Here is a 16,335-nt window from a genome sequence, read left to right on the forward strand (position 1 = left end):
TCATGCTGCGTATACTCAACGCACTCGACAAACACTTAAGTAGTGTTTGTAGGCTTAAGTAGGCAAGGGAGAGGAATTCGGCTTACGCATCGCCCACGTGGTACGATGTTCAATTCGGCTAGCAAAATTTCGGGTGGCATTTCAGATGCGAAATTCACATGAACAAAGTTTGCTTTCTTGAGTCGAACGAGTAATTTCAATTCGTGCGAGGCGAACTAATAAGGGAAGCAATGTGCGACACCTCAACACCACGGTCCACCAGGTTGTGTCCCTCAACGTCTGACATGCGGCTTCGTAAAGCCTTAGGCCTGAGTCGCTACCCTGCCAACAACCTGGATCCAAAAAAAAAAAACATAACCCAAAACGGGCACAACAGGCAGCTGCGAGGAGACGTTAGCTCTGTGAGGTGGTCCTACCCCGCTTGGTGCACACAGCATCCGAGTTGACGGCGCCCACCCTCCCAGACCGTGTCTTAGCGCCCAGTGCCAGGCCGCAATACCAGTCAGCCCGTAGTGGCACTTGTGGGTTGCGGCCACCCGGCTCCCTGAGCCGCGACTTCCGAAGTCAAAGAGATAGAAGAAGCTATTTACATAAGAAATTCGGACCACCCACGAGGCTTCCGTACTCACTTGCTTCAGGCTTGCCAATGCTCCGTGGGCGCTAGGCCTCACTTTCCCAGGATGCAGACCACGTCCTCTCGTACCCACGAGTGTACCGACATAACATCGTACCGACATAACACTCGCGAAAAGGCTTAGCATGTTGAAAAGTTCAAACACGCTACAGCAACCGTCGCCTCGCTCTAGAAAGCATGCCGCCGACACTAGCAATCAAAATCCACGCTAGGACTATGCTTCGAAGGTTGTCTCGAACCGAGCAAAACTGTTAAAATTATCGTCCGATGCCACAAGAGGTCCACGTTGGGCAGCCAGATGTGGGGTCTCACACGCGCTCTTGGGACAAAGGAACGACAACACAGTAGTGCAAACAAACAAAAGGGCTTTTATTGCACCTTTCATACACTAATACACGCTAGCCAAATTACTACCCGTAGAACATTCACATAGGCACGCGACAAATCAAGGAAGTCCGACTCACCACGACCGGATAGCGAGTGAATATGTTCGCCCCACGCTAGGACACCATCACCTAGTCGTTCACGTGCACAGTCACGTGAACGGTGGCAAGTTCGAACGATCCGTGTTCGTCCATTCTGGTGTCCTGCTCCTAGCCTTGCGAGACGGTCTCGCGAAGTGGGCTGGCGCACGCGTGAAACGTCCGTGCGTGCTGCTCGCTGATCCTAAGCCAAAAAGGAAGCGCCTTCGACCTTTTGCTCCCAAGTAACCCCGCCGTAACCCCGCCATTAGGTGGCATTAGCATCGCGGCACTCGCGCCAACTCTCGCAATGTGCCGCAACCGCTACGACTGCCGCCGGTGCTTAGCCATGCAGAGAAGCCGGATTACAGGAGACGCGAGCTATGCGGGAAAAACAACATCAGGGGACGCGTGAGAGTCGCGCATCCCTACACCGTATGCACTCCAGCCCAATTTTATTCTATAAATTTTTCTCATCATTAGGGTCCCCTGTGAGTAATTGACCTAGATAAACATACTCCTTTACAGACTCTAGAGGCTGACTGGCGATCCTGAATTGGCTATTGAACATTATTTTTCTCTTCTGTATATTAATCTTCAACCCAATTCTTACACTTTCTCGATTAAGGTCCTCAATCATTTGCTGTAATTCGTCTCCATTGTTGCTGAATAGGACAATGTTATCTGCAAACCGAAGGTTGCTGAGATATTCGCCGTTGATCCTCACTCCTAAGCCTTCCCAGTCTAAGAGCTTGAATACTGCTAAGCATGCAGTGAATAGCTTTGGAGAGATTGTGTCTCCTTGCCTGGGGGACCCCTTTCTTGATAGGTAACTTTCTACTTTACTTGTGTAGAATCAAGGTAGCCGTGGAATCCTTGTAGATGTTTGCTAAGATATTTACGTATGCCTCCTGTACTCCTTGATTACGCAATGCCTCTATGACTGCTGGTATCTCTACTGAATCAAATGCTTTTTCATAATCTATGAAAGCCATATAGAGAGGTTGATTGTACTCCGCAGATTTCTCGATTACCTGATTGATGACATGGATATGATCCATCGTAGAATATCCCTTCCTGAAGCCAGCCTGTTCTCTTGGTCGGCTGAAGTGTTGCCCTGATTCTATTGGAAATTACCTTGGTGAATATTTTATACAATACTGAAAGCAAGCTCCCTTCTTATGGATGAGTATAGTAAACCCCCGCTGATACGTTTTTCACTGGACCGTGAAAAAAAAAAAAAAAAACGGAAGAGCCGGGAAATGCAGGAAAAATACAGTAGGAAAAATACAGTAGTGTTGAACTGCACTCAATATAATTTTAATTCTTATGTGTGAAAAAAAGTCGTAGTTTCGCCTGAAAGCCGAAGCATCGATTGCGATAGCAAATTAGTAAACAGCTATACAAAGTAAGGATAGTAGTTTTATCGTCTGTATAAACCTTTAAACATTGGCTTACTAACTATATTAACAAGCATGGTGTCAGCGCCCACAGGCAAACATGAACACATCACACTCGATGAGCACGGACACGTGCTGTCAAACGCTGGCGTGAGGAAGTGCTGCTGTAGAAGCGAGCGAAGTGCCCTTCGTGCTGTTGTCTATCGCTTCAACGCTAACTGCGCGCCGAGAACACACAGTACACACAAAGCTACGAGCCACCGACGCACCTACATTGCCTAGACTCTGCCCCCAACGCAGATCGCTTTTAAGATACATCCTGCGCGACCGCGCACCGCAGCGCAGTATGCAATTGATGCCAGAGTACAACGCCGCCTGCTATCCCTCCCCCCTCACTCCCTTGCCGGTGCCTCGAGCGCAACGGAAGAAGGCGCGCTTCCTCCCTGCTTTTCTTTCTTTCGCGCGCGAGATTTAGACGCAGTCGTCGGCTCCCCTCGCACGATTTCACTCGCACATACAGCATACAGCGCGCGGCGACGGCATTATCGCCCTTGGACTTTATACGGAACATCTATGAGCCAAGACCAATTTTAGTGCCGCAACGCGTCATAGACACCCTCTTTAGATAGCAAATACGGATCTCAAAGGCCATACTTTTGCTGGCAGAAACCGAAAATACATCATAAGTGTCACCCCCGCCACTTTGGACGGCCAATGCCATCGTCAAGCAACCAAGCCAAGCGACATGAAAAGTCAAAATGGCCGCTCGGGCCGGCACGGGGTGGCAGTTCGCAACGTATAATGCGGGAACGGTCCCACAGTTGCGACATAACAGCGGGGTTACCAGTGCATTGGGTTCCATGGGAGCTGTGCCGGGACCGGCTGAAAACGACGTAACAGCCGGGGAAACGCAGCACCCGGGAACATAACAATGGGGTTCTACTGTACAAGGAATCTACACTAAGGAATCGAGCAAGTTCGGCTAAAAACATGGAAAAAAAAACAAAAAAAAAAACAAGTTCTCATTGTACTTGCCCCTTTTTTGTTCATATTTGTAGTACCTGCAGCCCTGTCTAGTTTCGGAATGAACCAATTACCATTAGCCGAAACCAAATTTTATTGCAGCTTATGAGCCACTGTGGGCCTTGTAACATACCCTTTACGCACTAGTGCTCATAGCAGTGTATGTAATATGAGGAAACTTGGTTTAGGGTGTCTACGCTACTACTATTTACAAGTACTCCTACTCCTGTATTTTATCAATTTGTCTTCTCTGAGTTTACTCACACATTTTGCCTTATTTAGCTCCAGGACAGTGACCATGGTTTGCTTCTTATTCAGAAGCCAAATGACATTCATTGAGACGTTTCAATGCTGGCAGGGTCCTTGTCATTCATTTTGTTCAAACGTCTGACTTTGCAGATCTCTGGATGAAGTACATCTTGTTTGAGCTGAAACATCCAGAAGGAAAGCCTGAGCAAGCTGGCGTCCTCTACCACAGGGCTGTGAAGACGCTGCATGATGACCTCACTGACCACTTCATTTCTGCTTACTCTTTGCTGGACACCAGTAAATCTTAAATGGGTGGCCATTTGGGTGGTTTTAAATCTTGTTATTGGAGCGCATGCCACATGTTGTAATGCTGAACATCTGGGACTTCGGTGAAAATTTTGGCAAGCTTGAACCCCTTGTGCAAGGCTGCCAGATGCACAATCACATTTCCATTGTGCTGGTCTGAGGCATGTCCTGTCTTCTGTGGAGACCTAAACTAGTGTGTCACTCACCTGGCAAGGGAGATGCATAGTAGATTCTCCATAATGCAGTGCGGAAAGGACACTGTGCTAGGCCCACTATTATTTCACAGTTGTGGCATGACAGGCTCCATGGGTAAGAGGGAAAAAAGAAAAAAAGGGTTTATTTCCCCAAAACATACATAAAGAATTGTGCATTCCTTTGGTAATTGTAGTGTGCAGGTGTAAACCGACTCGCAGCAAGGAAAGTGTCCCATCACGGCCTTGGCAAACTAAACGTGGCACGGAGTTCCCAATGTCCAAACTAACTGACAGTTTGAGGAACAACTGAGAGGGCCAGGACACTGCATTCTCTATTTGCATGGGTGAAAATGGGCTCTTCTTCGTGGAGAGGGAATGCAGTGGTGGCCAGGGCAGTTACATCCTTAGGCACTGTTTGCATGCATGGTGTGGAAAACAAGGCAGAGTGCATCGTGTGCAAAAAGGTCGCCATGTGATGCCACTGGCCGAAATGGCAGTACCTTGAGTGACCATGACCTTACTTGGCCTCACTGCTAAAGAGCAGGCCAAAAGTATCCCTACCATGCATGTAGGTTTATCTGCAAGCTAATGAACATGGCATCCACTTCGATCCCTACATTTAACATCCACAAACTTGGATCTCCACTGAAGTTTACAGGCAAATTAGTGTGGGACGTGCATGTTTCTGGAGACATAGTGTTATGTAATCCCATCCAAATTGCTACTTGAAGAATATGAGTTCGTTGTAGCCACGTGCCCAGAAGTGTATTATAAGTAAAGCTAATGTAGCTTAAAGCAGTTGAAAGCTTGCGCGTGAATTGTGTGCAAACATATCCTTGTATTCGTGAAAAATTTCCAAACAGTACAAGTCCAACAGCATAAATTCAGACAAACAAGACCCATTTATTGAATTCAGAATGTCACAGGCATAAGTGAGATGCAGCTCCCAAAACATTCATTTGTAGATTGGTCTAGAAGAACTTGTTGTTGGGCGAGTTGGTACATATTAGCGAACATTGTTTAACTGCGCAGAAAAACGAACCACAGAGACAGCATGGAACAAGGACGGGCACAGACTTGCAACTAAAGTTTATTCCATACAGACCACATATTGCCGCGTCGGTATTCGTGCACAAGTGTGCAGTGGTGTAGCCAGAAATTTTGTTCGGGAGAGGGGGCTCTGGTTGCAGCGCAGCCTCCTCCTTATAGAATTTGTCGAGGCAACCAATAAATGAATAATAATTGCATTGCCAATGCCATTGTATATTAGATGCTGCAAACGAATTATTGAACGCTACGCACTGTCAAGTAAAATATGTATTTTGTCATAAAAGAATATATTCGTATGTCCCAAAAATTGTGGCGTAAATAGCGTTTTTTTTTTTTTTTGTCTATTTAAAAAGTTAAGAAAATATCACACGAACTTTAGAGCTATATCAGTTCGAAACCAGCAAGGCAGTGCATGCAGCTGATATGAAAAACGTAAAGGCCATGAAAAGAACAAGTTGAGGACAAATATTTTCATGAATCTTTGTCATTCAAGAACCTTGTTTACATTTTTGTACATATGCAACGGCCAGGGAAAAACCTCAATGACGCGGACCTTCGTTGCAATAGATTGTGCAGGAGCAGCTGTTACCCGTTGTGTATTGTAATTACACCGATATTATAATCGTAACACTGAGTACATATAAAAAGCAGGAGTTCTGCAAAATATACATTATAAATGCGAAGATAGAATGGAATATACAAATGCCAGATACAACTCGCTAACAAGCAAAAAAGAGTCGCTGGAAACAAAGTTCACTGCTTGTTTACCCAAAATCTCGCAACAAGATATTTAAATATACGTCTTAAGTCTCCCATAAATCTACGTATTTAAGCAAACGTCACTGTATATAATGCGTCAAACAAGAAAATAAACATGTTGCACAGTCACAGATAGTAAACAGAAAGACAGATGATCTAGGCAAGAACAAAACTATGATCACAGAAATCGTGATATGTACTCGGGCCATGGGGCGGTCGTGACAGCGCCATATGGGTAGAATAATAGAGGAATAATGCAGAAATCAGTACGAAAACGTGTAATTTAACTGCCTGCACAGCGGCAACAATTATTTTGCACCCAAAATTAAAGGAGGGTATTGCTTCGTTTCAAAAAAGAAATAAAAGCAGGTAGCTAAAAAGGAAAGAAAAAGACAAACGAAAGCCACAGATGATGCGGCAAGTTGAACTACCCAATATCAGAGTGTGTTTTTGGCAAACGCCGTGTGGGCGGGGCTTTCAATGAGCAAGGTCGGTCAAAATTGGTGATTGATGTTTTCGTAATTTTCGTATTCGCATGATAATTTTGATCATGATGCTAACTGCTAGAATAAACGGCTAAAATTTCTGTGGTTTTAAAAGCTAACGAACAGTCATACATTTTCATAATTATGAGCTTATGGACCTGAAGGAACAGAGCTTTTTACTTGCATTGATTTTTGCTGCTTCGCTATCTAAAGGACAAACTTCTTTCAGCGGGGAAGTTGAGCGAAGCGGTCAATGACTTCGGACACGTTGATGCCGACGTCTCTGTGGGTGTATAGAAGTGCCAGCCTAACCATGCATTCCACAGACGTTGTACAGCGCAAGTAGTTTTTTAGTAAACTCTTGTTATAAAATATTCTCTCTGCGCTGGCAGTGGTCACTGGAAGGGTGACTAGAATCTGCAGCAGTTTGTACACATTTATGTAGAACCTGCAGTCGCAATGAGAGAGCATCTATTCCGGTGCTAAAACCTAAAACACTCCCTTGATGTCGTTGGCATCCTTGTTTAGGTACCTTGCACAAACAGTAGGCTGTTTGATTCCAGCAATGATTGTCGTTTCGTCAGGAAGTATGGAGAAGCAGCCTACTTTTGCAACTAGGCCTTCTTTTGATAATTTCACCACAAATTTCTATAATTTGGTTTTGTGCATCTGGGCTTAAATACGAGGCATTACGTTCTTCAGATGCATTACGTTCTTCAGAGGCATTACGATCTCCACAATCAGCTCGCATGCGAAGAAGCACTCTGAAAATACCTGTATTTTCAGCGGGAGCTATGCTTAAATCCATAGGGCCACTGTCCCTGTGGCCACGGAGAGCCAGACCTTGTCGCCCGCAAAAAGAATTTCCTCAATAATAGGCCATTTACTTTCTTCTGTTTTCTCATATTTTACTTTGCCTGCCCTGGTCCAGCTGACCGATCACATTGGGCGCACTTCCTGAAAATGTTTGTAGAAAATTATCAGCTGACAGTCACTGTGATATTTAGTATTTTGGTGTGTGTGGAAGATTGCGAGCGCATGCTTTCATTTCGGGAACGGCTTGGACACGAGGGCTCCAGTGCACGCATGTTGGCCCAAGTTTATAAGAGCATTAACCTCATAAAGCTCTAGAATTGAAAATCTTTTAAAGCACGCCTTTGGAAATGTCAGTGCACCTTTCGCGTCAAAAGTTTATGAGAAATTTATACCCATAAAGTTTCGTAATTGAAATCTATGCATTCCGTAGATTCCGCGGCCGCTGCGAGATGCCGCAACGCGCCCGCTCGCTATCGAAAAGCCCTTGAAAGTTTGTGCTCGGATGGGGCTCCTTGCGTTACGTGACTCCAGGTGCAAGGGCGTTGCCACAAAATCTATCCCGAGTTCGCAATGTTCGTGCAGAAATGTCTTTTAGAGCGTGAAAAAGACAGTGTAGACAGAATCCAGACTGATTCCTGGCGTCAGCGGTAGTTTTGGTCGGCGGTGCATGCCGGCACGAAAAAATTTCGGGGGGGGGGGGCTGAAGCCCCATCGGACCCCCCCTGGCTACGCCCCTGCAAGTGCGTCCTGGCGCCGACAAAGATGACGATCGTGCTGCTCCAGATTCTGGAAGGCATCAAGAGAAGAAGACATTCTTGTTGGCACCTCTCTGGTATCTTCTCCCGAAGTCCGCTTTGTCTGGGTCCCCGGATATAGTGGAATCTTTTTAAATGAATCGGCTGACTCGCTCGCTTCGACATCACTAAATGGTCCGGTCATAATTGTTCTTCCTGATTTCTCTTTTATAACAGGAGCTAGATTTAAACGCCTTTTATTGCTCAATTGCAATGACTCGTCCATACTTTCCGACATTTAAAATTTCGGTGGAACACGAGCAAGTGCCTTTCACGCCAATGTGAGGTGACGCTGTCAAATTTCCGCTGCAGAGTTCCCCACCTAAATTTTTATCTTCATAGATCTGGTTTATCAATCTCTGACCTCTGCTCGTTTTGTAATCAACCGGAAACAATTGACCATTTCTTTCTTTCTTGACACTGCTTCTCCTCCCTCCGTAGAATGTTTCTGATATTTCCAAGTAGTAATCTGGGCTTGGCACTTACAACGGCAAACATTGTCTTTTGGTGCCTGTCAATTAGGCACAAGCCATGGTTCGATGATCACTGCTGTGCACAAATTCATTGAAGCATCCGGAAGGTTACGCTGCTAGGATACCGACCGTGGGACATGTTATTTTATTTTTATTTTTGTAGTTATCTCTTAATTTCTTATTTAGTTAGGTTATGTATAGGACCTCTCAAAATCTGTGTTAAGGAGTTACCAAAATCTTCATTTTGATTATTCGCCGTCACCCTTTTGTACGTTATTGGGTGTATGTTTTATTTTATCCAGTGTGGCCAGTCACCCTCGTGGGTACGAGCCATGTTTTGAGGCAACAACAACAACATCTCCCTAGTACGGCGCGGTGCTTCTATAATAAAGCCCCTGAGCTTTGTGTATCGCGACACTGGTGGAGGTGCGGGGTACCGTCGCCTCATGATCGGCACTCCTACGAGCAGCCCTGCATCTAGCCCCACAAGACACCCACGCGTCGAGACGCCTGTTCACCGCACGAGCCGCCGCCTGCAAGGTTCGAGCCCCGAATTTGGTGTCTTGCAAACATCGTCTTCATCAACGGCCGCCACCCCAGCTCCAGCAATGGCACTTCCCAGCAGCCCAACTCAGGTAACAGTTCAAAACCTTCGGATTCCCGAACCATTTCACGGTGACTCGCATGAAGATGCGCTGGACTGGCTGGAGAAGTATGAACGGGTAGCGAGATCGAATCACTGGCGCCACGACCAGAAGCTTTTCAACGTCTATTTCGCCCTCGAAAAAAGTGCAAAGACGTGGTTTGAAAACCGCGAGGAAAGTCTGACAACGTAGGAGGACTTTTCGCGTCGGTTTCTCGACACATTCGGGGACACAAATCGACGTGAAAGCGCACTGCGCCTTCTCGATACGCGCATCCAAAAGCCAAATGAAGGTGTCGCTATGTTTGCCGAAGACGTGGCGCGTTTGTTTCGCCGCGCAGAATCCAACATGCCGGAGGCTTTTTTAAAAAGCTCAGCCATCTCATGCGTGGTGTCAAGGAGCAGCTGTTCGCTGGCCTTGTGCGCAATCCGCCTACAACAGTGGACGAGTTCATTAAAGAGGCCACAGCAATCGAGCGGGCGCTGCAGCAGCGGTACCAGCAGTACGATCGTCTGATTGCCGGGGAACCGAGAGGAGCCGCAGCACTGGTTACGGACGATGAAATCTGCTTGCGCCAGTTGATACGCCAGATTGTGCGCGAGGAAATTGCAAAGGAGAGCGCTAGGCTCGCACCAGTACCGCAGGCACCACCGCCGCACGAGTTCCCGGTTGCCTCCGTCGCTGAAGTGGTACGACGGGAACTCCGTCAGGTGCTTGCCCCTTCGGAGATCCGTACCGAGATGTTATACCAGCCGAATGCATACAGCTACGCAGACGCGGTCCGTCGCCGTCTGAGCCGCCGTACCAGCCGAACACACACAGCCATACAGACGCTGTTTACCGTCCCTTCCCTGCCGGCGCCACAATACCGTCAACGACCTCCTGTCGCAGCCTGGGCCCAACGGGAACCTGTCAGACTGCCCCAGCTCCGTCGGACCGATATATGGCGCACTGAAGATCGGCGACCATTGTGCTATAATTGTGGAGAACCAGGACACATCTATCGTTTCTGCCCTCATCGCCCAGCTGGCTACCAGGGCTGCCCATATTCCACTACGCGTCGCCTGGCTGATGAAAACCGTACCCCCTTCGACGACAGTCGCACTGGCCGGCAAGTGAGCTCTTCTAATCTCCGGTCGCGCTCACCGTCTCCAGCACGTTTCGCCTCGCCGAATAGCCGCACTTTTGCTGACGTCGTGCGAGGTCGTTCTCCCAGCCCACGGCGGGGAAACTGAAAGCAGCGACCTCAAGGGGAAAGGTTACAAGTCTTCAAATTGCCGAAAATCCCCCCCCCCCCCCCCCCCCCCTTGTTGCCGAGAAAGGAAGACGCCGACCAAAACGTAAATAATGCCGACAAAACTGACTGCCGACCTCGCTGTGACGATTGACGGGCACGAAGTGACGGCCTTAGTAGACACTGGCGCGGACTTTTCAATTATGAGCGAGCCGCTGGCAGACAAACTCAAGAAAGTCGGGACAAAATGGACGGGCCCTTATATTCGCAATGCTGGTGGCCAGATTATGACTCCTACAGGCAAATGTACTGCGAGGCTCACGATCGGGAACGCAGCTTTTGTCGCCACATTCGTGATTCTGCTGGAGTGCTGCAAATCACTCATTTTAGGCAATCCAAAATCAAAAACGATGGCTGACTAATGGAGTAGCACACGAGGAATAAGGATTATAAACAGGGATAAGGTGCCTCAGAAAGGCCTTTCTGGCCTCAGCCTTTCTGAGGCACCTTATCCCTGTTTATAATCCTTATTCCTCATTTTAGGCAAGGACTTCTTAAGGGAGTATGGCGCCGTTGTCAACATATGCGACAGTGTAGTACCGTTTTCCCCTGCTATCGACACGACCACTAGACCAGAGCGACAACGCCGCACCTTACGTTTTATCGACGAGGACGTCTGCTTACCGCCACTGTCTTGCAGCCTTGTTTCCGTCAGTTGTGACACACATGCAGCTCACCGAAGCAGTCGCGGAACATACAACCGCCCTTCTCTTTCGCCAAGGAGTCGCCATCGCCCGTGGCATCGTCTCCTTAGTCGACGGCGCCTTCCGCACAGTTTGTCGTAACTTTCGCACTTATAACACTGGGCTTCACGGCGCTTCCGGCATGTGGCCTGGCGCGCGCGCGACCACTCCAAGGCTGTTGTCGCTGCTGTCGGGACGGCCAGGGCGGCTGTTTGTGTGCGCAAATTGTGTGCGAAGTTAAATGCATGCTGATCAAGCATGCTGCTTCGGCAAGCTTGAGTTTGCGCTCCTCGGCCTTCGTCAGCAGCTTCCTCGGGCGGGGCACTTTGGCGGGAACTTCTGACGTGCTCACTCCGTGCGAGTCGTTGCGGTACGAGAGGCTGTCGAGCTGGTGGGGCCCGAGATTCGCTTTGTCAGTTGTAAGGCTTGATCGGGCTCAGCAGACTGCTGCGCAGAGAGTATTACAAGCCGCAGCTCGCCGTCGACGCCGGGCGGACAGTTCAGAGCGTTCTCATCAAAACGAAGCGAACAGACTGCCGCAAAGACCCTGTTGTGCATGGTGCCCAAATTGGAGCTACTCTTGAGCCGCTCCACCAGCTTACGCCGTGACTGTGCTGCGTGTGCCGCGCAGGCCTGTGACTTTTTAACGCGATAGCGTTAATGGCCCCGTGTCGCAGAAAATCCAGCGTCCGTGGCGGATAAAATCCTCCCGAACCACCCCAACTACGCAGGCCCTCGAGGATCCGCATGGTGCAGAAGCGTTAGGTAACCAATCGAATTTCTCAAAGCAAAATGCGTCAGGAAAATCGTAAAGTACGACTTAACCACAACCTAAAGGCATGATAGCGTCAGTCTGTAATTTGAATATACGAGAAAACATAATTTTGTTACGCGGAAACTCAAACCCCTTTTGCAGCATTTAAACCATTCATACAAGGGCGCACCCGTGTAGATTACTTGCAGAAACACCATCCAGATGACGCTCGCCACCTCGGCAGCGTAAAACGGCAGAGACGAAGGTGGAGAAAAACGAAAGCTCCAGTTAGCTTTACCAATTTTAGTATTAACAAAGTTTGCCTAATTTCATCCAAATCTTGGCCAATTCCCCGCAGTGGGTGTGCGCCATCAGATAAGGAATACCATACCATACCGGGAAGCCTGACAAGCCTTCAGGGATCTTTGAATGCGATCGCGTTCCACTCTTAAAGACGAAGCTTAAGTGTCCTCCAATTTTTTTCTTATTGCGTAGTGTTCTAAGACAGCGACGTGAAACCGAAACGAAAGCAAGCTTGTGAGCAACGCCAGACTACGATGCCGCCAGAGCGAATCGTCAGACTTAAGGCCCAACCGCATGCACGCGATTTTCGAGCGACAAGCGACGGCGACGAGCGACAGGTTTTGCCGTCGCTGAGGGCTATCCGTCGCCGTCGCTGGTCGTGTCGCCGGTTTCTGGCCAGCCAGAAAATATCGCTTGTCGCCCGGAAGTCAGCGCGAGGACATCCGCTGGGGACAGTGATTGCACAACAACATGGCAACATTCAGTCTGCCCGCTTCGATCCGAATTCGCTCTTGCAACTTGCTCTCTGCTGCGACAGCAAAAAATAAATAGTACAATCAGTTATCGCTTCACCTCATCGCTAGCTGAAGACTAAGTATCGGCGCTCTCTTGTCGTTATTATTGAGATCGGTTGTTTTGTTTTGACTACAGTGTACTAGAAGATTCTAGTACACTGTAGTTTTGACGCTGTTAGACCTGAGACGCCACCGAGAGCCGAGAAAGTGTTTTAAGTTTTACTCAACAGATGGCGCCACGGCACCTTACGCTGGCGGCATGGGACGGAGTTCCACTGGGGATGCATGGGACGGATTTTCACTGGGGATGATAGCATATTTTAGCTAGGTCTACATAAAACATTAACCTTTTGATAAAATTGAGATTTCTTTACGCGCGCACGATAACATTTATTCGCACAACAATGTAAATCCGTCGCTACTCTTTTTCGCGATGTCGCGTTCATGTGGTTGCTCCACGCCGCGACACGACAGCGCGACAGGGTGTGCCTGTCGCGTCGCTTGTCGCTGTCGCTTGAATATCGCGTGCATGCGGTTGGGCCTTTACTTGGCGCCGCGTGCAGCCGGGGAAGCGAATTGCTAGTAGGTACAGCGGAGCCGTGGCACTGCGGGCAACGTGACATCCGCTTGACACGTGTTGTCATGGCAATCGTGGAGCTCCTAGGTGCCTAGGGACATAATCGCTTAGAGACTTTTGAGGCACTGGTCTGCACGGCCGCGCGGCGGCTGCTAGTTACTGAGCGTGGCTCTCTTATCTCCGGGACCGGGCGCAGCGGCCTTGCCGAGCGCAGCTTCTACGTGCGTAGGGAGCGAATCGTTTAGGGCGCGTTGAATGTCAGGCGGTGTCTGGGCCATGCCGACTGCGCTTTATTATTGTAACGTTTGTTCTAGTGGCGAAAATCCTTGCAGTAGTGGTGCTGTGGAATGACGGCTTTTGATGTCGGTGAACTGTGGTGGTGTAAACAAGCGGATACTGCTGGCGTTTGTACCCCGGTGCCGGGCGCCGACGCGAAGCGGCGGTCGTTGGGGTGTTGCGGAGCGCAGCGTAGCAACACCCCAAATAAAAAAAAAAATACTGCTACAGTCAGGTAGACTGCTCCCTTCCTGATAGCTAGTGAGATTATATTTGGATCATCAAAACAGTGATGCGTTTATTTAGGAATACTATCGTTTTTCTCTCGCAGGCGCGAGGAAAAGGGGGTGCGAGAGAGAAACGATGATATTTCTAACTAAATGCATCACTGTTTTGATGATCCAAATATAATCTCACTATCAGGGAGGGAGCAGTCTACCTGACTGGAGCAGTATTTTTTATAGCGGGTGCAAGGTCGCTGCGCCCTGTCCCGGAGATAAAAGAGCCACGCTCAGCGGAGACCAGTGCCTCAAAAGTCCCTAAGCGATTTTGTCCCTAGGCACCTATAGGAGCTCCACGATTGCCATGACAACACGTGTTAAGCGGAAGTCTCCGCTGTACCTACTAGCAATTGTAAAGTCGCAGCCGGGAACGGCGGCGCGTTTGTGTTATCGTCTATTAAAAGCGTGCAGTACGCTTCCAATGACACTACAACGGCCACGCGCGCTGCGACGCAGATAGGGGAAGATGCTTTTCGCAGTATGGTTGGTGGCAGGGTTCACCTGAGAAATTTTTGAGGGGTGGACATTTTTCGACTTGGGGGGCAGGGAGGAACACACGCGAACGAACACTCTGCCATTTTGAATAGTAAATTCGCCTATCGTTGGGCCATTTTCTGCGATTCGAAAGCAGCCCTACAAACTCTCCAGTTTTCGCTACGTCACGGGTTACACGAACAGCTAGTGTACGAAATAAGGCAAGCTCAGAGAGATTGCCTTATTGCCGACGCGCGACAGTGATCACAGATGCCAGCGCAATTGATACAGCCCAGGTGCTAGATTTTTATTTTTAGTATTTATTTATTTATACATATACTGTAAATCCCAATAGGGATTATAGCAGGACTTGTTATAAAGATATATTTGTTATAAAGATATATACCACGCGATTGAGAAAGGACACGACATTGTATTTCAGTGGTTGCCGAGCCACTGCGGAATTGTTGGCAACGACAGCGCCGATGAAGCTGCTCGCTCGGCTCATCAAAAACATCAGCGAGTGCCTATAGACATTTTCACAAACCGACGTTTGAGCAGCGCCATTGACCGACATGGGCGACGTCTAGCGTCTGAATATGTTATGCCGCCATTTTGGACTGTGAGCCTTGCGAGAGCAGGCCGGCCGCACTTTGGTTGTGTGATCTTCGCCGCGCATTATTTCGATTGTTTTCTTCCGCTTCGCTTGTCTTGTCCCGTTTGACTTGTTACATGTTTCACGTGCGCGCGTGAGCGCTTAGTGTAGTGTGCCATGGCAACAGCAAGCCCAGCCAGTGGATGTGGTATTTCGTCGTCGGTAGCGGCGGCAGCCGCGTCTGCTTCGTCGAGACCTGGCGTGCTAATCAGCGGTGTATTTCATTGTTATTGCTGGGCACATGTGACCGTATCGTCGATTGAATCTGATCACCATTACGTTTCGCGGTTGAGGGTCGTCTGATTTAGCGAAAGCATGCGCGTACGTAGCTGTCGGGCAATGCTTAGAACCTGGTGCCGGCGGCCCGACGACGCGTGTCAGTGGTTGGTAGATATACGGTGGTTACTCCATACGCTTCCGACGCAACTGAACAGCTCAATCATGCAAAATTTATTGGATGTGGTGCGATGCAGGGTGCTTATAACGTAAATGTCAAAGCATAAGCGTGGCGATCGAGCAGTGCGGTACCTGCAGTGAACCGACGCGCGACAGTGATCACAGATGCCAGCGCAATTGATACAGCCCAGGTGCTAGATTTTTATTTTTAGTATTTATTTATTTATACATACTGTCAATCCCAATAGGGATTATAACAGGACTTGTTATAAAGATATATTTGTTTACCTGGAATGGCTTTTCTTTCGAATGTCTGAATTTGGAACAAGCTTCGCTCACAGTGAACCTTAACGTAGATCGTGCGCGAAGTTCGTATTGAAGATATCGCGTACGGTAAGAATTGTTCGTGTGCGCTATCTCTGAAGCGAAATAAGCCAATAATATTGCAGCGTTAGGGCCATCTCTGCTCTTTCTCTTGTTTCATTTCCACCGTCTCACTGTGCTATGTTCATAATAAAGTAATGTCTAGTCTTAACAATTGTCGAATAAATACATATGCATATAACTATAAACTACTACTGACCGTGAGTGAAAAGCGCTTAGTGGTCAGCGAAGCGGTCACTGCACGCACGTAAGTATTTCGCTTGATCGACTGTGCGAATGATTTTTTTTTTCGTTACTGTTATTCTTGCAAGCGTGATGCTATTGTCCGCGTACCTATGCGAATATCGTTTTTTTTTACGTTCTTACTTGCGCGGGCTCATTTAGCGCGTTTCTACGCCACGGACAGTTAGCGCATTACGGTTCCCGAACTCTAGCACTGGCGCTAGGCCGCGCTG

At 48.3% G+C, this 16,335-nt stretch overlaps 1 protein-coding gene across 1 annotated transcript in view; it reads left to right on the plus strand.

Annotated features, from left to right (window-relative positions):
* Positions 1–4,086, plus strand: part of LOC119460589 (U3 small nucleolar RNA-associated protein 6 homolog) — an 85,587-nt gene extending 81,501 nt beyond the window's left edge. Inside the window, exon 21 of the mRNA XM_049673200.1 lies at positions 3,918–4,086. Within this exon, the coding sequence (XP_049529157.1) occupies positions 3,918–4,075 (158 nt within the window). The 3' untranslated portion in view covers positions 4,076–4,086. The remainder of the gene's footprint in view (positions 1–3,917) is intronic.
* The last annotated feature ends 12,249 nt before the right edge of the window (positions 4,087–16,335 follow it).

This window comes from Dermacentor silvarum, chromosome 8 (assembly GCF_013339745.2).
Source record: "Dermacentor silvarum isolate Dsil-2018 chromosome 8, BIME_Dsil_1.4, whole genome shotgun sequence".
Taxonomy (NCBI): Eukaryota; Metazoa; Arthropoda; class Arachnida; order Ixodida; family Ixodidae; genus Dermacentor; species Dermacentor silvarum.